Below are 23,888 nucleotides of genomic sequence, written 5' to 3'. Positions count from 1 at the left end.
TATTTCATATTTATCTCATAAGTAATTTTTTCAAGTGGAATGCAGCTGAAAATTTCATTCTTCCAACGATCTATACTTAAAGTATGAATCCGATTTCCAAGTAACTGCAATAGCCTTTTTGGCTACTGCCAGTGCAATTTTTATGAATTCTTTCTGATATTTATTCAGTTTGGATTTCGGTTTTACCCCTTCAATATCACCTAGTAAAAATAATGTTAGATTATGTGGAAGTTGTGTTCCAATAATTTGTTCCAATAAAACTCTTAAATTTGTCCAAAAAGGTTGAATTTTAAAACAAGACCAAGTAGAGTGTAAAAAAGTACTAATTTCTTGATTACATCGGAAACATTGATCAGATAAATTTGAGTTTAATTTATTTATTTTTTGTGGTGTCATATATAATTGATGTAAAAAATTATATTGCACTAATCTTAACCGGATATTTGTTGTATTTGTCATACTGTCAAGACATAGTCTTGATCAATCTGCTTCTTCAATTTTTGATATTCAAATCAGCTTCCCATTTTTGTCTTGACTTTTTAATTGCCTGTTTTTGAATCAAACTATACATACAAGAAATAATTTTTTTAATTTTTCCTTTTTGAATTAAAGTTTCCATTTCATTAGGTTTCGGCAATAACATTGTTTGACCCAATTTATCTCTTAAATAAGCCCTTCATTGGAAATAGCAAAAAAGAGTGTTGTTTGATATTTTGTATTTATTCTTTAATTGATCAAATGACATTAATATACCTCCTTCAAAACAATCTCCTATATATCTAATCGCTTTTTGAAACCAATTGTATAAAAGTTGGTTATCCATTGTAAAAGGAATAAGTTTATTTTGAATTAAAGGTCTCTTAGCTAATAAAGATTTCTTTATCTCATCATCAACATTTATTCCATAAATCAATCAAATGTTTTAATATAGGAGATTCTTTCTTTTCCTGTATCCATTTAGATTCCCAATTATATATAAAATCTTCTGGTATATTTTCTCCTATTTTATCTAATTCTATTCTAATCCATGCCAGTTTATCTTCATCAAAAAAAATGCAATAAATCTAAGTTGATTTGCTTTATAATAATTCTTAAAGTTTGGAAGTTGTAACCCTCCTAGGTCAAATTTCCATGTCAGTTTTTTCAACAATATTCTTGACATCTTGCCTTTCCAAAGGAACTTCCTCACACATTTATTTAACTCGTGAAAAAACTTCTGCGGTAATTGTATTGGTAGTGTTTGGAATAAATATTGTAATCTAGGGACTATATTAATTTTTACAGCATTTACTCTGCCTACTAATGTTATTGGTAATGTAATCCATTTATCAAGATCATCTTGAATTTTTTTCAATAATGGTAAGTAATTTAATTTATATAAATTCTTTATATCATTATCAACTCTTATACCTAAATATTTAATACCATTTATCTGCCATCTAAATTGAGTTATTAGTCGACATTGACTATAATCTCCTTTAGTAAAGGGTAGAATTTCACTTTTATCCCAATTTATTTTGTAGCATGATATTTTCCCATATTCTTCCAATCTAGAAGATAATTTATGCAGCAAATACAATGGGTTTGTTAAATAAAGCAAAATATCGTCAGCAAATAAATTACTCTTATATTCCTCCTGCTTAACTCTGAAACACATAATATCTGGGTCCATTCTAATTAATTCAGCTAATGTTCTATTGCCAACACAAATAAAGCAGGTGATAATGGACAACCTTGTCTAGTTGACCTTGTTAACTGAAATGATGTTGAAATTTGACCATTTGTCACTACTTCAGCTTTTGGATTAGTATTTAAGGTTTTAATCCATTTTATAAAAGATACTCCTAATCCATATTTTTCCAATACCTTAAATAAAAAATCCCATTCCAATCTATCAAATGCTTTTTCTGCATCTAAGGCAACTGCCACACTGATTTCCTCCCTCTTTTGTGTTAAATGAATTATGCTAAGTAACCGAGTTACATTATCTGCCGATTGTCTATTTTTGATAAATCCTGTTTGATCCGTATGTATTAATTTTGGTAAGTATTTAGATAATCTATTAGATAAAATTTTTGCTATTATTTTATAGTCAGTATTCAACAAAGAAATAGGTCGAAATGATGTTGGCTTTAAAATATCTCTATCTTTTTTTGGCAATACTATTAAAATAGCTGTCGAAAAAGATTCTGGAAGTTTATGCATTCTTTCCGCTTGGTGTATTAACTCCATAAAAGGAGGAATTAGTAAATCTTTAAACTTTTTATAAAATTTGGGCGGAAAACCATCTTCTCCTGGGGATTTATTACTCTGAAGTGATCCTAGAGCTTCTTCGACCGCTTTTTATGTAAAAGGCATATCTTATCCCTTCTGTTCTTCCAATTTCAATTTTGGAAGAGTTATTTGTGATAAAACCCTTTCTATCTCAACATTATCATTTTGTGATTCTGATTGATACAGTTCAGAATAAAAATTCTTAAAAGTTTCATTAATTTCTAAAGGTTTGTAAGTAATTTTATTTACACTTGTTCTAATTGCATTTATCGTTTTGGAAATCTGGTCTGTTTTTAACTGCCAAGCAAGAACCTTGTGTGATCTTTCACCTAGTTCGTAATATCTATGTTTTCTGTTTGGTATGTCTGAAGTGTATTATATTGTAACTTCTTGTTGTCTTCGTTTTTCTTCTGTCATATATCTTTGAGATTCTTTTTCTAATTTTGTAATCTCTTTTTCCAATTGATCTATTTCTACCATATATTCCTTCTTAATTTTAGAAGTATAACATTATCTGGCCTCTCAAATATGCCTTCATTGCTTCCCATACTATAACTTTATCATCAACTAAATGTAAATTTGTATCTAAAAAAAAATCTGCTTTTTCTTGAAATCACAAAAATCTTGACGTTTTAAAAATATTGAATTAACTCTCCATCTGTAAATTGATTCCTCTTTATCCATCATTGTTATTGTCAAGGGGAAATGATCTGACAATATTCTTGCTTTATATTCCATATTTTTCACTCTGTCTTGAATATTCATTGATAATAGGAAAAAATCTATCCTTGAATAAGTTTTATGTCTATTTGAATAAAATGAATAATGTCTTTCTTTTGGATTAATTCTTCTCCATATATCAATCAAATTTAAATCTTTCATCAATGATAAGGTTAATTTTGCTACTTTAGATTTTGTAACAACCTTTGTTGATCTGTCTAAAACTGGGTCTAGACAAAAATTAAAATCTCCACCTATTAATATTTTGTCATGTGCATCAGCCAAATTCAAAAAGGCCCCTTGTATAAATTTTACGTCATTTTCATTTAGTGCATAAATATTCATGAGTCCATAGTTCTGAAAAAATTTGACAATGTATACTTACATATTGCCCCACAGAATCAATTAATACATTTTGTATTTTAATTGGTAAAGTCTTATTAACCAAAATTGCAACTCCCCTCACCTTTGAATTAAATGAAGCTGCAATAACATTTCCGACCCAATCTGTCTTTAATTTCTGATGTTCTATCTCTGTTAAGCGTGTTTCTTGTTAAAAAGGTATATCTATTTTCATTTTCTTAATATATGTTAAAATTCTTTTTTCTTTTCACCGGTCCATTAAGCCCATTAACATTAAAACTTTAAAAATTCAGCAGATTAGTCATTATTTTTAACAGGGTTATTCCAGTCTATAGTAATACCTAACTTTCAACTTTCGTAGTACCTTGTGGAATCTTTTTAAAATTCTCAGTGTTGCTATGTGTCTCCCTCCCCCGGGATTGTCCAGGCAAAGAAAGAAAGATTAAAGAAAAATAAATTATAAAGAAAAAAAAATACCCCCTACTAATGTTGTGAATAAAAAAAAACACAACATTACAATACAACCCCTCCGTGAATCCCATAGCAATCCATCTGAAGTTCCTCCAGCTCCCCCGTAACATAAAAAAGTATCTATGAGAAGAAAAAATAATATCACTACTCTCGATTAATATTTCTCAAATTTTTCCCTTTCTCCCCCTGTATCATATAATTAAGAATATATTTAAATATTCTTCTGTCCTTAAACATCCATCAACATTCACTGTCTCTGTCTTCATCTTTAATCCATTTCACTTTTAAATCTTTGGCTGTGGTTAGCAAATATTTGGGAGTTCTTGTGCAAATTCTTCCACATTCCGATAATCAGTAAAAAAATCTTCTTTTTCCGTCATCCAAAAAAATTATCAGGGTTGCTGGGTGGCGCAATATAAGTTTATAACCCTTTTCCCATAAAACTTTTTTCACTGGGTTAAATTCCTTCTTTCTCTTCAAAAGGTCATAATATAGCGGTGTGCTACACGCAGCGCTAAAATTACGGCACGGAGTTGGTAACTGCAGTCGAAGGAAAAACTTTATTCGAAATACCCAGCCTTGCTTTTAAGCCTCCCTCAACCTGCCCCCCGTGGCGGAGAGGCTCCAAAGCTCTGTGCTTGCAAAACCCCCATAGGCTATCTCCCTTATCCGGAATGCTGGCTAATTGTGAGCCAGTTCGGATGTGCCAGGAAATGGGTCGCCACAATAACTTATATCAGGATAGAAAAGAACTGTTTTCCCTTTTATCATCAATGGCCCATTTCTCTTTCTGGCACGTTGGGCAGCCGCCTTCAGGATCTTTTCTTTATCTTGATGTCTTAAGCATTTTATCAAGATTGATCGTGGGTTTTGATCAACTTGAGGTCTTGATCTTAAGGCTCTGTGAGCCCTTTCAATTTCAATTAACTGGGTTCCTTATTCCATTTCCAAAATTTCCGGAATCCATTTTTGAAAAAAATGTATTGGATCCTCTCCCTCTATACCTTCTTTAAATCCAACAATCTTAATATTATTTCATCTGCTAAAATTTTCAAGTACATCCACTTATTCCAACAACCGTTCTTTCAGATGTCCAGGCAGAAATATTATCTTCCATTTTATTCACTCTATCAATGGTGACTCTCATTGTTTCTTCCAAGTTTTTAATTTCCTTGTCCATTTTGTCCTGTCTGTTCATTATTTTATCAAACATAATCTTCATATTTTTAATATCTTTTTTATTACTTTTAATGCTTTTAATTCATGCATTATTTGCACCAAAGATTTTTTTATGTCTCCAATATCACCCCCAACCTCTTCCTGTTGCTCTTTGTTTGTCTCTTCATCTTCGTCTGATTTATCCAGAGAATCTGATTCCACCTCATAAACACTTTCACTTTCAGTTCCAATCATAGCTGTGATTTGTAGTTTGGGTTGCTCGTGTTTGCACATGCCCCTTCCTTCACGCATGCGCAATTCCTGTTGCTCTGTTGTTTTGGAAACGGTTGATGTTGCCACAGTTTCCTGTTCTGTATCGCCGGAGGTAAAATGCACTTGAGTCCAAGGCTCTATCATGACGGCTGGCCTTGATGCTTTTCCAACTTTTGTTGTCTTCAAAGTAGTAGTTTTCTTCTGCTTCTGTTTGGGAGACATATCTTAAGACAATCCTGAGTAGTTTATAAGTAATTTGAAAAAAGTATTTAACTTTTCTTCACTTAAACATTATTTTACTGTTTTTTTATGGGAGAGCTGGATTTCCACGTCTTGATCCTACGTTATCACGTGACGTCCTCCGTCTCTGGGTTACTCTGTCAGCACTTCCCAGCAGTGTGGGCTACACACAAGCAAGATTGTGGTCGAGTAAAGATAAACCCAGTTAAAATAGAGGAAGGTCTGTATAAACACCATAAGCAGTACCCTATAAAAATTGACGCACTGACAGCTGTCCAGGGTATAGTGAGTATAGTGAAAGAAGGATATGCAGAGAGACTGCAGCCACTATTAACTCGCCTACATGGCCAGTAAAGCCCAATGGATCATATCCATTAAAAACAGGCTACCAAGATTGCATCCCATAGTGGCGGACCCTGCAAGAATCCTGAATGGCCTGTCTCCGAAACATAAAGTTTTTCCAGTCCCTCCGAGGGCAGACATTACTTGCGAATAAGGCATCAGAGGAACAAGAGGCAATTGAAATTGCAAGTGCGCAGGAAGAAACGACAGAAGTATATGAAGAGGTGGAGGCAGAAGAGAAAGGGAACAAAGGAGCAACCAGATGGGAGCTGGGCACACAGGAAGCAAAGAGTTGCAGTGGCCCCACCACATATTAGGCAGATGTTACTGAAGTTATACCATGGGGTAATTACGGGTTGCAGGGAGCCTAGGGCTTACAGGGATAGAATGACACAGTACATGGAAGACCTTTGTGATATAAACATGCAACGAGGAAACGCAAAGGCAGAAAACAGTGAATATCATGTTAAAGTGGGATGATGATGAAGGCTGATTGCTGAAGGTAGATGATTGGTTTTGTAGAATAGAAAAGATTGGAAAATAGATGGGGAGGGATTTTTAAGTTAAAGTAGAGACACCAAGTTCCACAACTTCGATGGCATTTCAGACTGCACACGACATCTGAAGGCAGTCAGTCTCAAAGAGGAGCTGGGCCCTTTCAGTGGTTGGGCCAGTGATCGACTGGACAGATTGGAAGGGGGTGCCACCAGGGAGAGGTCCTTGTAGACATTTATATAGAGGCCACCCCAACCCCTTCCTTTACGTCGATGCGAGGGCCTGTGAGTGGTCCTGGAAAGAGTTTCAGCAACCAGAGAATGAAGGTGAAGACAAAGGAATGTGATTAAGCTACAATTAGCCTGCAGGGAAAGAGCCAACAGGCACATGAAAGAAACCACATTTCTAAAGACTTGTTCAAATTTCTGGAACTGCCTCTCTGCTTAACATTTGGTAGGTTGCGATTAGGGAATACTAGAGTAGATATCGAGGCACACAAACTTGGGGTTTTTTGAGGCAAGGCGTTTTTGCTGCCCTATTTGAGTAGATCCTCCGAGGTTGGCCTTTCCTGGTACAAATTTATTTCTGTCCAGGAGGACCAAGGGAAGGGACTGTTAAGGTGATTGTTAGGTTTAGGTCATTTACATTTAACAAATGTCTTTGTCTACCAGTCTTCTATTCCTTGACAATTGTGGATTTAATTTGGAACAATGCATTTCCTAAAAACTGTGAATCCCAGCCCACAGAGGATGCTGGTGTCTGTGGGAAGGATGTGAATCAGAAGGTGTGAAGTTTGAACGTAGTTTCAAAAGAAAGCATTGTCTATACAGGTTTCCCCCCACTATCCAAAGGTAGAGTGTTCTTATGAAACCTTTCATAAGCCGAAATGTCATAAAGCGAAGAAGAAATTAACATTAATTTATATGGGAAAATTTTTTGGCCGTTCCCGTACCCAAAAAATAACCTACCAAATCATACCAATTAACACATAAAACCTAAAATAACACAAACATAGTAAGGGCAGGAATGACATGATAAATACACAGCCTATATTAAGTAGAAATATTGTATGTACAGTGTAGGTTCCCTTATCAAAATCGGGAAGACAGCCAAAATCGATTTGGAGAAAAAAAATTGGCATGTACACGCATGCGCACACAACTACTCGCACGGCTTCACAGTCATGGTAGTCTTTCAATAGACAATAGGTGCAGAAGTAGACCATTCGGCCCTTCAAGCCTGCACCGCCATTCTGAGATCACGGCTGATCATCTACTATCAATACCCAGTTCCTGCCTTGTCCCTATATCCCTTGATTCCCCTATCCATAAGATACCTATCTAGTTCCTTCTTGAAAGCATCCAGAGAATTGGCCTCCACTGCCTTCCGAGGCAGTGCATTCCAGACCCCCACAACTCCCTGGGAGAAGTTTTTCCTTAACTCTGTCCTAAATGACCTACCCCTTATTCTCAAACCATGCCCTCTGGTACTGGACTCTCCCAGCATCTGGAACATATTTCCTGCCTCTATCTTGTCCAATCCCTTAATAATCTTAATATGTTGCAAATCTCAGGATAAACATGTATAAAGCGGGTGTCTTTTTGTAAAAGCAAAAATCCTCTTTGGTTGGAAAAAACAGGTACTAATGTAGGTCTTTCGTAACAGCGAGCTGTCGTAAAGCAAACGTTTGAAAAACGGGGGCCACCTGTAGTTTGTGAATATGGAATTGTCCTTTATGTTTAGCAAATAAATATTGGGCCAGCAGAAAGCGAAAGCGTCTCCGTATGATGCCTGCTGTACCTTGTTTTGTGGAATAAAGATGCTGCTTTGTATCTACCAGTAGCTCTCTCTCCGGTGATTTCATTCACGCAGCAACAAAATATTGATGTTCAGTGATAACAATCTTACAAAGATCTCTAGATTAGTGTATAGTTATGTCAACATTGCTCATTTGTTTCTCCTAGTCTAATTCTGTTACTGGCTGTCGATGCCCATTCATTTTCAAGCGTGTGCTTAGCAAGAAGGAAAATATATGTACACAGTTCAACAGTTTGATGAATCAACAGGAAAAAATGAGTTGTGAATTGTTTTCTTATTTTTTTCATTCCTTTATACTGAAGGTACTATTCCAAACAACACAGTTCACTTACATTGTGTTTGATGATTGTGTATGAAAGTTAGCTTCTGGCTTTTTGCCAGTAATTCAAGAGAACGAGTGCATAAGTAATTAGAATTCAGTATTTAAATGATGGTATTTTCTGTCACTGGAATTTATGCTATTTCCTTTCTGAGTTTGAATACAAATAGAAACTGTTAAAGTACCCATGACAGTATTGTTACTTGCTAATGTGGATGCATCTCATTCCACAGTGATGTTCCAATACTTCCTCTATCCTTTTTCTGAGCAAAATTAGGTCGGAACATTTGGTGGTTTTTGAATCAGTCTGTTTTCTGTCAAAGATTGGATCATAATGCAATAAAATTCAGAAGATCAGATGAAGCACAAGATCCTTTTTGTAAATACACTTGTTTCGAGCGGACAGGGATGCAACTCTTTCCGGTAAGGCTCGCGGTGGTGGCTTGTGTGTTTACATCAATATGGAATGGTACAAGAACTCTGTGCTGGTTTCCAGGTACTGCTAATCTCTAGTGGAGTTTGTGACTATTAGATGCAGACCGTTTTATTTACTATGGGAATTCACCACTGTCCTTATAGTTGGTGTCTATATCCCCCCCCCCCCCCCCAGTGCTAATGCTAAGGAGGTGCTCTGTGAACTGTATGGGGCTATTAGTGAACAGCAGAACACACACCCTGATGTACTGTTTATTGTTGCTGGAGATTTTAACCATGCAAACTCAAGTCAGAGCTCCCCAGATTCCATCAGAATGTGGACTTTGCAACGACAGGGGAGAACACATTGGACCTTGTTTACACAAACATCCCCGACACATACCAGGCAGAGCCCTGCCCCCACCTCAGTTACTCAGACCACATCTCTGTTATGCTAATCCCAGCATACAGACCACTCATCAGGTGCTTCAGACCAGTTCAGAAGCAGGTGAAAACCTGGCCAGCAGGAGCCATCTCTGCTCTTCAAGACTGCTTTGAGTACACTGACTGGCACATGTTCAGGGAGGCTGCAACTGATGGCGACTCTACCAACTTTCTCACTGACATCTTCAACATCTCCCTGAACAGCGCCGTCGTTCTTACGTGCTTCAAGGCTACCACCATCGTCCCCATGCCGAAGAAGTCTTCAGTGTCCTGCCTCAATGACTACCATCCCGTTGCACTCACATCCATCATCATGAAGTGTTTCAAGAGGCTCGTCATGAGGCATATCAAGACCCTGCTGCCCCCCTCACTGGAACCCCTGCAGTTTGCATAACGTCCCAACCGTTCAACAGATGACGCCATTGCCATCACCTTCCCCCTGGCCCTAACCCACCTGGACAAAAAAGACACGTACGTTGGAATGCTGTCATCAGAAACTGATTGGAAAGCTGAGCCTATTGGGCCTGGACACCTCTCTCTGCAACTGGATGCTAGACTTCCTGACTGGGAGACCAGATCAGAAGCAGTATCTCCCAACACCATCACACTGTGCACACACCCTCCCTCCCCCCCCCCCCAGGGCTGTGTGCTCAACCACTGCTGTTCATTCTGCTGACCCACGACTGTGCTGCAACGCACAGATCAAACCATATCATCAAGTTCACCGATGACACGACTGTGGTGGGTCTCATCAGCAAGAACAATGAGTCAGCATACAGAGAGGAGGTGTAGCGGCTAACAGACTGGTGCAGAGCCAACAACCTGTCTCTGAATGTGAACAAAACAAAAGAGATGATTGTTGATTTCAGGGGGGCACAGAGCGACCACTCTCCACTGAGCATGGATGGCTCCTCAGTAGAGATTGTTAAGAGTGCCAAGTTTTTTGGTGTTCATCTGGCAGAGGGCTGAGGAAAGTCCATCTCCCACCCCCCATCCTCATCACATTCTACAGAGGTTGTATTGAGAGCATCCTGAGCAGCTGCATCACTGCCTGGTTCGGAAATTGCACCATCTCAGATCGCAAGGCCCTGCAGCAAATAGGTCAGCTGAGAAGATCATCGGGGTCTTTCTTCCCACCATTACAGACATTTACACCACACCACATGCTGCATCCGCAAAGCAAACAGCATTATGAAGGACCCCACGTACCCCTCATACAAACTCTTCTCCCTCCTGCCATCTGAAAAAAGGCACTGAAGCATTTGGACTCTAACGACCAGACAATGTAACAGTTTCTTCTCCCAAGCCATCAGACTCCTCAGTACCCAGAGTCTGGACTGACACCAACTTACTGCCCTCTACTGTGCCTATTGTCTTGTTTATTATTAATTGTAATGCCTGCACTGTTTTGTGCACTTTATGCAGTCCTGGGTAGGTCTGTAGTCTAGTGTAGTTTTTTTTGTTTTACATAGTTCATTGTAGTTTTTCTGTTGTTCCGTGTAGCACCATGGTCCTGAGAAACATTGTCTCATTTTTGCAGTGTACTGTACCAGCAGGTCAAAATGACAATAAAAAAGTGACTTGACTTGACTTGACCAGGTTGATAAATTTTCTTTACTCCCAAACTTCCTGAGCTATATGAGTTGTATCTAAACAATAAGGCATGAAGAGTTCTTTAAGGCGTTATTGAAAGAAGCAGTTAAGTGCTGGAAGAGTACTGTCATTTGTTTTTGATACGGATGCCACTCAGACTGGTGATGTGGAAGATCTGTATGATATTGAAGGAGATTCTTACTCTTCATCATTTTTTCTCCAGTCCTGATGAAGGGTCTCGGCCTGCAGCATTGACTGTTTGCTCTTTTCCATAGATGGTGCCTGGCCTGCTGAGTTCCTCCTACATTTTGTGTGTTCTACTTGGATATCCAGCATTTGCAGATTTTCTCATTTATGACAGACTGGGCTGATGGATTTTGAAATTTATCAGGCATTATTCTTCTTGATTACATTACATTCTAGTTGTAATTAGTACTAGAGTATATTTAAGAGTGGGATTTTTCCTGTCAGCACTCAAAAACAATTCAGAGTGATCATAAAGAACATTGTAGGTTGGTATTTCTAATGCCTTCCCAAATAAACTATACCTGTGAACGAAATCTGCATGCAGCTGTGCTTATTTCAGGCAAGTGCTCAATATTGATTAATTTCAACTAAAATCAAGCATTCTTTTTGATTGGCAGAGGGTTGAATAGTGTTTTATGTATTGTTTTAGAACTTAATGACTAGAAAAGGATTGATACTGTTAAGGAAATCAGGAAGGCAAAGAAGAGGGTACAGAGGGTATGAGATGAATCTAGCAGGGTGACTAGAGTGAGAGTTGATCCCTTTCAGGATGAGCAGAGCCACCTGCAAAAGAAAGATGAGATTTTTAATGACTATTTCTCTTTGCTTATTGAGGGGAAAAAATGAGGATTGCTGAAAAGGGAAACAATTGGAGATGTTTTGAAGGATATTCATATTACCAGGAAGGAGTATTTACAGCCTTACTGCACTTTGATTGAGTGCATCCTCGAAATTTGCGGGTGCGTTAGAGAAGAAATTACAGAATCCCTTGCAGAGATATATGCTTTATTGTTAGCCACTGATGAAGTTATCGAATGATGTTCCGATATCTATACCTAACAAAGCAGGGAATGATAGGCTAATCAGCCTGACATCAATAGTAGAGAAGTTGTTGGAGGGAATTCTAAGGAACGGGATCTACCAACATTGGATAGATAAGAATTTGATTAGCAGTCAATATGACTTTGTGCCTTGGAAGTCGTGCTTGGTGAATTTTTTTAGCGTTTCTCTGAAGTAATCTAAATGGTAGATGAGGGTGGTGAGTGTATAGAATGAACTGCCAGAAGTGGTTGATGCAGGTACGATAGTAAAATTTAAGAAGCGCTTGGACTGATAAGTACATAGAGGAGTGGGACTTATGAGGGATAAGTGCCGAATGCAGGAAATTGAGAGTAGCTGAGTCAGGATGGACTCATTGGGCCAAAGTGTCTGTAACCATGCTGTAACACCCTATGATTCTAACTATTCTGTCTGAAGCCCAGTCAATCTGAGATCATTGGAAACTGTTTTCTCCATCCTCCTTCCAAGGATTTTGGTATGATTATCTTAACCCAAACTCTATGGAAAATAAATTAATGTTATGTAAGTTCCTGTTTGTCTTCAGTTTTACAGAGATCCTTTGTAAGGTTCAAGAAGTACTTAAAGATAAAATCTGATTTCCACAATTGCTTCAGATTTCTTTTTTTTTCCAAATCCAGTCATCCACATTTAATCTTGTTTTTCTCCTAAATATTATTACCTTTGTAATGTCTGTACAATTTAGATTGAATAGGTTAGAAATTTTTGGAGGATACACTTAAGAATTTACACATATAAGTATATATGTTATACTCAGAAATTTATAGCTGGGTGAAAAAATGCTTTACTCTCCAAATTCATATTAAATTATACTTTTAGTTCTGTAAATGACTTCAATTTTTTAATTTGACAATAAGTTTTGTAATTTTATGTTTTCAGGCAGAAAAGTTGAATTACAAGGATAAAAAACTGAATATTGGTCCTGCAATAAGAAAACAGCAAGTGGGGATACCACGTATGTATTTAATATTATTGGTAATTCTGGGAAGAATACAGTGGACTGTATTTAATGACTGCACTAATGAAAAGATGTAAAAGCAAATAGATTCAAGGCAGCTTTAATAAATCTTAAGGAGACAGTGCACTGCCTTTGATGAAAATCCACAGCTTCATTGTGAACCATTTTTATTTACAGTTTAATTTCATGTTGAGACCATGAATCTATTCACTAGCTGGTTACAGATAATTAATAATGATATGGGGAGATTGATAGTGAGTTGGGATTTTTTTAAATCAGTTTTGCCAAGTCTGATAACAGAATGTCACTAATTTCAATTTGTGTATTCCTTTTAATTTGTAAATTACTTGTTTATTTACATAATTTAGTAGCAAATGCTTTAAGAGATTCCGTTGGGATTCTGTTCATGCTTTATATTTCCTATTTCTGAAAGTTTTGCTTTGTACATTGTTGCTTTGTTCTTTCCAGTCAAATTGTACTTGTAATGAGTTTCATGCCAGGGTAAGATGAGTCTCACTAAGTATCTTTAATGCTATTAACATTAGTGAATTAGGGTACTCTAAATAATTTCCCTTGCAATCTTTTACCCACGTGATGCTGAATTATATTGATACTGCTATCATCTCAGGTGGATGACTTTGAGAGTTTAGGTTAACTTGTTAACTTTCAGCTTGTATATGAACTGGTATGAAATTTTCTGTAGAAGATTATGTACTAGCCTTTACGCATTTTTTCAGTAAGTGCTCAGTATTTTTAACTGAATCACATTGTACCTGTTGAGTAGGAACAAGCTTAATGCCAGCAGCTGGGACAATGTACTTAACTACTTCAACAGGATACCCTTATACATACCACAATGGAGTGGCTTATTTCCACAGTCCAGAAATTGCTTCTGTTCCACAGACTTGGCCTGTGAGTAAATGCATACTTTTTTTTAAATTTTACAGGAACCAGCAGTAGAGGAAATGAAAAAAATTATTGAAGATGGACATTTGTTAGGAGAAAAAACTAGCAAAACAAACAGGAGGATTTCAGTTAGATATATTAAAAGGGTGTAGATAGTGTGAGGCACTTGTAGGGTGAGACAAAGAAATTAGTAACAGGTGTCACATACCCCGTGACAGGTTAAAGAACCAGGAGGAATAGAAAACACCGTGGAGTCTTGTATTGCTATAAACTAATGCTATTTATTAGTAGCTATGCAATACAGTAATATAAATGCAGATATATCAAACGGGTTAGCAATGATTGTGTGTGTGTGTGTGTGGAAATAAAAAATCCAGGCTTCTTCAAGCTAGGGGTAAATGGATACAGTCTTATGATGGTGAGTTCAGTTCTGTTCGTGGTATTGAGTCGAGTAGTGATGGAGAGAGAGGGAGAGTTTTGACTCTTCAGGTAGGCTGATGCCGTCAATTGTCTCGTTGTCCTCTGAAATCCCTTGGAAGTCACTGACTGACCACACACAAAGGGGACTGTTCTTCTGTGGTGGAATTATTAACCCAGGCGAGGGTTGGACATACAAATAACTCCCCACCGGTCACACTGTTTTCACACTGCAAGAGCCACTGATCGATCCTCCAAAACCTACCTTTTCTGTGGGCACAACAAAGCTCATTCAGTGTCCAGTCCAAAACCAGCTATCCATCAAATAACGCCGCCCTCAGTCACCATGGCGACCCATGAGCTGCTGGTTGCTCTTTCTCTGCAAAAACTCAAAAGCAGGCAGTGTCATTGTATATTCAAAACAAGCTTGCAGAGAAACCATAACACCATCTCCAAACAGTCTTTGTCTCCCTCTCTCTTAATAACAGGGTGTCCAGGGTTGAATAACTACTCTCTCTCTCTTTTCAAAAACACAGTTCATAGGGGTAATTCAGGACCCTGTCACACAGGAAACAGGGAAATGGCAGATAGGTTTGTAACAGTATTTTGCACCAGTCTTTGTGGTAGAGGGTACCACAAGTATTCCAGAGATAGTTAATGAGCTTGTTCTAAATAATATTTACAATAATCGTTGTGTTCTATCAATGTGCAAAGTATTGGGGACCAAAGGGAGACAAGTTACTTACCAGAAGCTGAAGGCTTACACCTGAGTGATTTAAAGGGCAAGTGCCTTTGTAGTCTGCCGGATTAACTCTACGTTGCAGTGGTCAGGCAGCTCCACTTGGACACTTCCTCTTACCTCTGAAGCAGGACCCCATTAAGAATGATCAGGCCACCATCTCCCTCACCATCACCAATCCCATCACTGCAGAGGTCTCCCCTCCACAGCCTCCAACCTTATTTTTCCCCAACCCCATACCAACTGTTTCTACCTTTTGCACAAGATTCATGAGCCAGACTGCTGGTAGCTCCATTGTTTCTGCTTGCTCTTGCCCTACCGAACTCATGTTCTCACATCTGAATCCATCTTGTTTAACTCCCCCATCCCATAGAATTCTTTTCCACCTACATCTATGATAGCTCTCATGCTCTGCACCAGTTCCAAAAACTTTCAGTTTCCTGGTTCCAACCAGTTCATTTTCAACATGAATGTAGAGTCCCTGTACACTTCTATCCCTCTTTAGGAAGGCTTCTGGGCTCTCATTTCTTTGTGGATAACAAACCCATCCAATCCCCTCCACTACCACCACCCTCCATCTGGCAGAACTGGTACTTGCCCTCAACAACTTCTCTTTCTGACTTCCAACTTTCTCTAATGTAGCTCTGGCTCTTGGCATGGGCCCCAGTTATGCCTGTTTTTTCATTGGCTGTTTGGGACAATCCATGATCCTGACAACACTCTCCAACTCTCTTTCTGCTACTTTGATGACTGCATTGGGGCCACTTTTTATACCCATGTGAAGCTCATCAATTCATAAACTTCATTATTGACTTTCTTTCTGCCCTCAAATTCTCTTGGTTCACCACCAACATTTTCTCCCCTTTTTTGGTCTCTTTCTCTTTGGAGACAGATTATATCCAATTGACATCTTCCACAAACCTACTGATTCCCATGGAAAGCTCAACTACACTTCTTCCCATCAAGTTGTCTGCAAGACTTTATGCATGTCTCATGTTGGAAATTGCGTTAGCGATAAAGCATAACCAGTAGTGGGAAGTGCCTGTTTGAATTCTTGAAGTAACATACAACCAACCACTCAGATTTCAGAGTTTTACTTTATATCAACAATGGGAATAACACTGAGAACTCAGATAAACACTGTTTTACTGCATGAAAATGTCACGTTTTTTGGGTTTTCAAACTATTTTGAGCATCGCCTGAAGAAAAAAGCCACCTAAAAGGCCAGATTGCCAAAATGCACAGATGGTTTCCATTATAAATATGGACATAGAAATCTACATTGAATATAGAATAGTCGGATCTCCTCAAACAGATGATGAGGACACTGACATTATTTTGAAGAATTTGTGATAAGAAGCTGAAGCAAGTCTTAATGTCAAATGTTAGTAAAATGAGGAAATGAATTTTGCCATGAGGTCTGCTTCAATTTTTCTCTAACTCCTGATAATGACACTGTTTGATGACCCATGAACAAACCTGCAGGAATGAGTTACACCATATTCTTGTTAAACACAAAGAGCCAGGGAAATGCACCTTTTAGCTGCAATGTCAGCTCAATATGGGATGGGTTTGCTTGGAAAAGTTCGTTTAGATCCTGTCACTTCTAAAGAACAAGGAATTAATGTAATTAAACATAAATGAGAAAGGCTCTAGGATTAGATAATAGTAATATTTGCTGATGACTGAAATGGCAGAGGTGTTAATTTGCATCATAAAATATCTGATAGATATTAATGTCAATAGTTTGGTAATAAACAATGAGAAAACCATGAAAAGATACAAAATGGAAATCTTAGACAAATGGAAAATAAGGTGGGAGGAGGTCATGGTGATTAGAATTTTTGAAAAGAACTTTATAAGGGAAAATGTTATGCAAAATTTGGGGAATGAGTACATATATTTGAATTGATTAAATAATCTGTTATGAACCCATAATATTCTACAATTTTATAATTTGCTTAGATATGGGGAGGAGAAACTACCTTTTGGAGGGATTCTGATAATATGAAATCTTCCAATTGTGTTATGTTGTTTGTGTCATCTTTTATGAAACTGCTTACTGTTCTACTCCATCAGCCTCGCTCTATTTCTAGTTCACCAGTAATGGTGACTCATCAAGCTCAGCCAATTTACCAACAGCCAACATACCATTATCAGGTAGGAATTTCTAACAAACGGTACATTATCTATATAGTGAGGCACTAAATGAATGTTTTAATGTTTTAAATGATCTACTGCCATGGGACAAGGGGTACAGGAGCCTTTGATCACACACCACCAGGTTCAGGAATATTACCCTTAAAATCAGGCTTCTGAACCATCATGGATAATTCCACTCACCTCAATTCTGAACTGGTTCCACAATGTGCAAGTGCACTTTCAAGGACTCTACAACTCATGATCTCAGTATTATTTATTTACTTATTTTTATTTGCACTATTTGCCTTATATTGCACATTGGTTGATTTGTCAGTTTTTGTTCAAGTATAGTTTTCATGAATTTTATTGTATTTATTATTGTAAATCCTTCAAGGTAGTATATAGTGACATATGTACTTTGATAAGTTTACTTTGACGTTTTTTTTTTTTGAGATTAGATTGCACAAATTTATGCTATTTTAGGAGCTTTGGAAGAAATATCAAATGCAGTGGTATAATGTCAAATTTCTGTTAACAGATTTTCACTCATTTTAATTGATTAAGAGCAACATGTATCACAATCTCCTAAAATATTATGATTATGTGTTTCATTTCTGTTGTTTAGGGACCCCCGGTGTTCTATCTAGTATCAGTGCAATTATGTTATCCATTATTTTGGGAATGGTAGCATTTCCACATGTTGGATATATGTGTAACACTGGTTCGATGCCAGTGCTGCCAAATTTGATTGCAGCAATTCAATTAATAACTTTAACTCACACAAGGAACAACTGGGAGAAACCATTCCAATCCCTATCTCTGGTATTTGAAAGGACCATTCACAGATGACAGCACCCTTTTAGGCTTATTCACCTTTCTGAATATGAACACCATTGATTGCATTTGTTGCTCATCCCTATTGTCAACATTTTGAACAGATGTAATCCTGCTGATAGGTAAGGAATTTTAAGATATAGACCCAAGAAAATGAAAGGCAAGCAATGTATTTTTCTAAGTCAGGGCGCTATAGAAGCATGCAGGTAATTGCATCTTGTAAGTGCTTGGTGGGTAGAGATCATTTAAGGCAAATAACTGCATTTCATCTTATGAGGTTTATGATGAATATTTACAAACATTCCTTAAAATTGTTAAAACTTGCATAATTCAAACTAAAATAAATTGTAGCAGCATTTCTCCCATCATTATAAATGACAATTGCACCCACACCAGATTTGCCATATTCTTACAATATTGAATGAAGCTATTCATCTCATCCAATTATTCTCCCTGTAATCTATTCTCTCTCGAAGGCCCATCAACTCTCCAGTTGCCTGCAATTGGGGTAATTTGCTGTAATAACTTTTATTCAGTAAGAATAAAATTGAACGTGCTTGGGGTCTAGTTTGACCTCCTCAAGAAAACTCATGCATCCATATGGATAGCACCAGAGGTCAAAGTTAAAACTAAGTCACTAGAGCTGTGAAACCATGTTAATATTTAATGTGCCCTTAACTTGGTACAGGCTTATTTGGCAAATTTTCCAGCCTTGCAATTTGAAAAATTTTTGTATATTCAAAATTGAAGATTTTGCAATGCCATATTGAAGCGAAGTTGTTAAGTGGCACAAAGAGTATTCAAGAAATTGTGCAGTATTTTATGTTGATGTATTTCCAGTAGGTTGTACAGAATATTCCCTCTCCAACACAGAATAAAAATTTTATCTTCGGCTACAATTAAAAAAATAACTGCAGATGTGTCTCAAATTATTCAACAGTTTTGGCAACAACCAGATTGTAACAGAGGGCAAAACTTCCAATTTAATTTGCAGATCCCACCCTATTTAGATTGTATCCAGTAATAGCCAAAACTGCTGATGAAAATAATGTAGAACTTCAAGAAAGAAATGTATAGTTTGGATAATCTAGCATTCTTTGCATTTTTGGCTTACAGTCTCCAGTTAGAAGATGCTGTATTATTATTTTCCTCAATTGGATAAATTGAATCTAGCCTTGGAGTAGCTACTTATGTTAGCAGTATCTATTTTGTGTTTAGAAGAATGGTTTTCCATTTTATTCTTACTTTAAAAAAATGCTACCAATGAGTTGATTGTTCTATGATCGCGGGTTTACCCTTCCAGAGAAATAGCAAGGATGTTTTTAGATAAGGAAGTACAATACAGGCAGTCCCTGGGTTATGAACGAGTTCTGTTCCTGAGTCCGTCTTTAAGTCAGAACAGGTACGTTTGGTATTATTTAGCGTCAGTTAGTCAAACATTTGTATATACAGTCGGCCCTCCTTATCTGCGGGGGATTTTTTCCAGGACCCCCGGTGGATACCAAAAAACATGGATGCTCAAGTCCCTTATTTAACCTGTCTCAATGCAGTGGTCTTTAGGACCCAGCGGAACCCCGGACTTTATTTAACCTGTTTCAGTGCGGTGGACCTTAGGACCTGGCGCAGCTCTGAATCCGCAGTGTTTCTGTTCAGGAAAGTAATCACGATCACGATTGAAAATAAAGTGGAAGTAATAAAGCAATCAGAAAGAGGTGAAGCGCCTTTGGTGATTGGAAATGTGTTAGGCTACAGTCGGTCAAAGATCGGAACAATTTTAATGAAGCATATGAAAGGCCCTGCCCCGATGAAAGTTGCAATTTATACTAAGCAACACAGTTGTTTAATTATTGAAATACATATGTTGCTTAAGTGTTTTATATGCATGGAAAGGTAAAATATATACTATATACTAAGAAAAACGTTTTACTAATTGACGCTAAATAATACCGGATGTACCTATTCCGACTTCGAATCCGACTTAAAGATGGACTCAGGAACAGAACTCATTCATAACCTGGGGACTGCCTGTACTTTTAAATCGTCTCTAGATTACTTATAATACCTAATACAATGTAAATAGTTGCTATACTGTGTTGTTCAGGGAATAATGACAAGAAAAAATAGTCTGTACATGCTCAAACAACAAGTGCTGAAGAGAGAACTTCCAGGTTTTCTGAATCCGTGCATGCGGAATCCGTGGATAAAGAGGGTCAACTGTAGTATATATTGTACCTTTCTATGCATATAAGACACTTAAGAAGCGTATTTATTTCAATAATTAAACCACTTCATTGCTTAGTAATAATTGTAGCTTTCGTCAGGGCAGGGCCTTTCACATGCTCCAGTATTCTCACTTTATCCTTTACCTGTATCCTTTAAAATTGTTCCAATCCTTGATCGACTGTAGCCTAACGCTTTTCCAATGACTGATGGTGTTTCACTTCTTTCTGATCGCTTTATTATTTCCACTTCATTTTCAATCGTGATCGTTTTCCGTAAACAGAACAGAAAACTGCTGATTCAGAAGCAGCTACGGGTCCTCTGCTGCCCCAGGTCCTAAAGTCCACCCACACTGAGACAGGTTAAATGGGACAAGTGGGGGAGGTGCTGACTGGAAAAGGGGGGGTGTCAGGGTGAATCTTGTTAAGAAGTATTTAAGCCAAATACAAAGTTACACACTCAACATAGTGTCAACGACAACAACTTAAAATGGCGGATGGCGTCGTGATCTGACTTAAAATGGCAGACGGCGTTCTCCTCCCTCCGTTCATAAGTACAAGTTGTTTGTAAGTCGGACATTCGTAATTCGGACTGCCTGTACAAGAAAAGTTGTTGGAATAAGCACATCTACTGAGATCTATCTTAGAATGCTCAGAGAAGTCAAAGTAGCTTTGATTACAATTTATAAACATCCTTTGATTTGGATATGATGCTTTAGGATTGGAATGCCAATGAAGTGCTTCTGTTTTCTTATACAAGGATAAACTATCCTGAGCTGTAAAATTGGTAATGTGTAAGATTTGGGGGTCATAATTGAAGGCAGGCAAAAAAAAAGATGTGTTCAAGGTCTTTACAAAAAAGCATGAAAGTGAAATTGTCCGTAAATTAATCCCAAACTGAACACAGTTTTGGTGATTCACCACATGCTTTAGGGCTTTCCCTTATATTTCTCCTTGGATCTAAACAAGATGCATATTAAAGATATGCTGTTTCACTGTGAAAATGGCAGTGGTCTTTTGTCTTCTGAATCCTGCCACATGTCCCTATAAATTGATAAAATCTTCCTATTCAAGATGGATTCAGAATTGCCTGCACTCATTTCAGAAAGCCAGATGAAAGACAACCAGTTTGATACTGGTCATAATAGCTGTGTAGATACAGCATTCATGTTTCTTTCCTACTTTCCAATGGAACAGCGACTTCTACCTGAACACATTTTTAAGTAGTCCTGTCAAGATTGTAATCATATTTCACAAGACCATTGCAATCTGATTTCCCACATAAAACTACATTATGTCAGTTTCACCATATACTACTGAACTAATTCGAGATCTACTGGCACTTATAAAAACAGACTTGGTACTTGACTGGTCATCCCACGTCTTCACCTTGGGCTCTCTGATCATGTCACCATGATGTTAATTCCGGCATGCCAACCACTGCTGAAAGTGGAGAAACCAGATGAGAGGACTTTTACTCTATGTCCTAATAATATCTCTATGCTCCAGGACTAACTGGCAGGTTTTCAATGAGGGCACCACAAAGAGAGAAGACGCAGACCTTGAGGAATATGCCTCATCTGTCACTGGCTACTTTTCTTGTAAGTGTCTAGACAAAGTTGATACCTCAAGAACGGTCATCACACGGCCCAATCAGAAACCCTAGCTCAACGTAGAGGAGTGCTCCCTACTAAAAGCCCAGGATGCTGCCTTCAAGTTTGGAGATTGAACAGCTCCCAGAGCAGACAGCAGCAATCTCATCTTAGGTGTCAAGAGAGCAAAGACTGCCTGTGCACAAACAATTCAAGAACACCTGTCCAATAACCATCCTTGGCGTGTCTTACTGACTACACAAAGGAAAATAACGTTGACTGTACCAGTGGCACCTCTCCCTGATGCTCTATAAACAAACCTCTATGCACACTTCCAAGGCAGCAAGCAACATCACACTGGCCACGAAAGCTTTTCACTTCCACGTGAGCAGCTACTATTGGTAACAGCAGCAGATGTGAGAAGGACTCTGCAGAGGTTAAATCCATTCCCCCCCCCCCCCCCAGGCCAAATACTCAAAAGTGCACAGCAGCTCTCTGGCGTCTTAACAGATATCTTAAAGATTTCTCTCATGCTGTCCCCACATGGTTCAAATCACTCACCATCATCCCTCTTCCGAAGAATATATTTCAGAACTGAACAATTACTGTCCATTGGCATTGACACCAGTCATTGTGAAGTGCTTTGAATGGCTTGTAACAGCACATATCAAAAACTCCTGCCACACTGGACATTCACCAATATCCTACCAACAGAACTGCTGTATGACACATGACATAAAATCTGTCATGAACCTGGTCCTAACACACCTAGACAACAAGAAGACTTCTATCAAGAATGTTGTTACTGGATTTCAGTTCGGCATTCAACACTATTGTCCCACAGTCCTTGGCGAACAAGTTCCTACTCCTTGGTCTAAATACACCACTGTGCAGCTGGGTATTGGACTTCCTAACCATCTTGTTCTTCCTAGTCAGAATGAACAATTGGTCCTCCCTCCACATCATTCTCCACATGGGTGCTCTCCAGGGTTGTGTGTGTTGAGCCCATTCATTACACTCTGCTCACATGAGTACACGGCCAAACACACAAGTAATCAATCACATTATCAAGTTTGCCAATGACACATCACTGTTGGGGCTTATCACCAACTATGATGAGATTGCCTACAAAGAGGAAGTGGAAAAGCTCAAAGACCTGGTGCCAGGCAAATAACCTCTTCCTTGATGTCATCGAGACAAAGGAGATGGTTGTTATCTTCAGGTGGAAACTGAACAGTTTCAAACAACTGGGAATCCACAAACACTCATGCTGCCAGAACATATCCTACATATTCAGGAAAGCTCACGAACAGCTCTACTCTGAGGAGGCTGACAGGAGCTGAACAATATTCATTTATACTCATATCCTTAGAGAGGATAGAGAGCATGTTAACTTGCTACATCACTTCATGGTATGAAAACTGCACTGCAGCAGACAGGACAACTCTATAACAGGTAGTCCAAATTGCCTGATACATCACCAGCACTAGTGTTCCTGCCATCTAGAGTATATATACAGAAGAGGGCCAGTAACATCATGAAGGATCCCACACTGCTCATGGACTGTTTCTTCACTCCTATCAGGGAAGAGGTTTTGTAGCATGCACTCCTGGACCACCAAACTCAAAAACGTTACTTTCTCCAAGCAGTATGGTCGATTAACATCTCCACCCACTAACCCAACTCTCCATACCTACCATTGCCACTATTTTATCATTTCCTGACAGAGGATCCTTACACTCCTACACACTTCTGTGTCCAGCAACATTTTATGGACATACAATCAATGTACAATATATAATTTTTTTGTTAATGTGTTCTTTTTCTTGTGTTTTTGTGCTGCAGTGGATCTGGAGTTAGAATTATTTTGTTCTTTGTGTACTGAAAATTACATAAAATAATCTTGAATCTTAGTGTGCCCCTCCACAGGGCCTAACCATACATTTCAGGTTCAGCTGCTGCTTCATGAATAAATGTTGGGGTTTCGGAATAAGAAAGAAAAAGTACTGCCAAAGGATATAGTTTGGAGAATGTGTAGCTCGGGTGGTTCATG

At 38.1% G+C, this 23,888-nt stretch overlaps 1 protein-coding gene across 2 annotated transcripts in view; it reads left to right on the top strand.

The window, feature by feature from the left end:
• The window catches only part of LOC132392240 (protein boule-like), a 98,119-nt gene that overhangs the window by 26,936 nt on the left and 47,295 nt on the right, over positions 1 to 23,888 (top strand). For both annotated transcript variants that reach the window (XM_059966076.1, XM_059966077.1), the window contains exons 5-7: positions 12,908 to 12,983; positions 13,771 to 13,898; positions 17,128 to 17,208. In XM_059966076.1, coding sequence (XP_059822059.1) covers positions 12,908 to 12,983; positions 13,771 to 13,898; positions 17,128 to 17,208 — 285 coding nt within the window. The remainder of the gene's footprint in view (positions 1 to 12,907; positions 12,984 to 13,770; positions 13,899 to 17,127; positions 17,209 to 23,888) is intronic.

The sequence above is a fragment of the Hypanus sabinus genome, chromosome 4 (genome assembly GCF_030144855.1).
Source record: "Hypanus sabinus isolate sHypSab1 chromosome 4, sHypSab1.hap1, whole genome shotgun sequence".
NCBI lineage: Eukaryota > Metazoa > Chordata > Chondrichthyes > Myliobatiformes > Dasyatidae > Hypanus > Hypanus sabinus.
The sequence above is the reverse complement of the archived record's forward strand: the minus strand, read 5'-3'. Positions and strand labels throughout refer to the sequence as shown.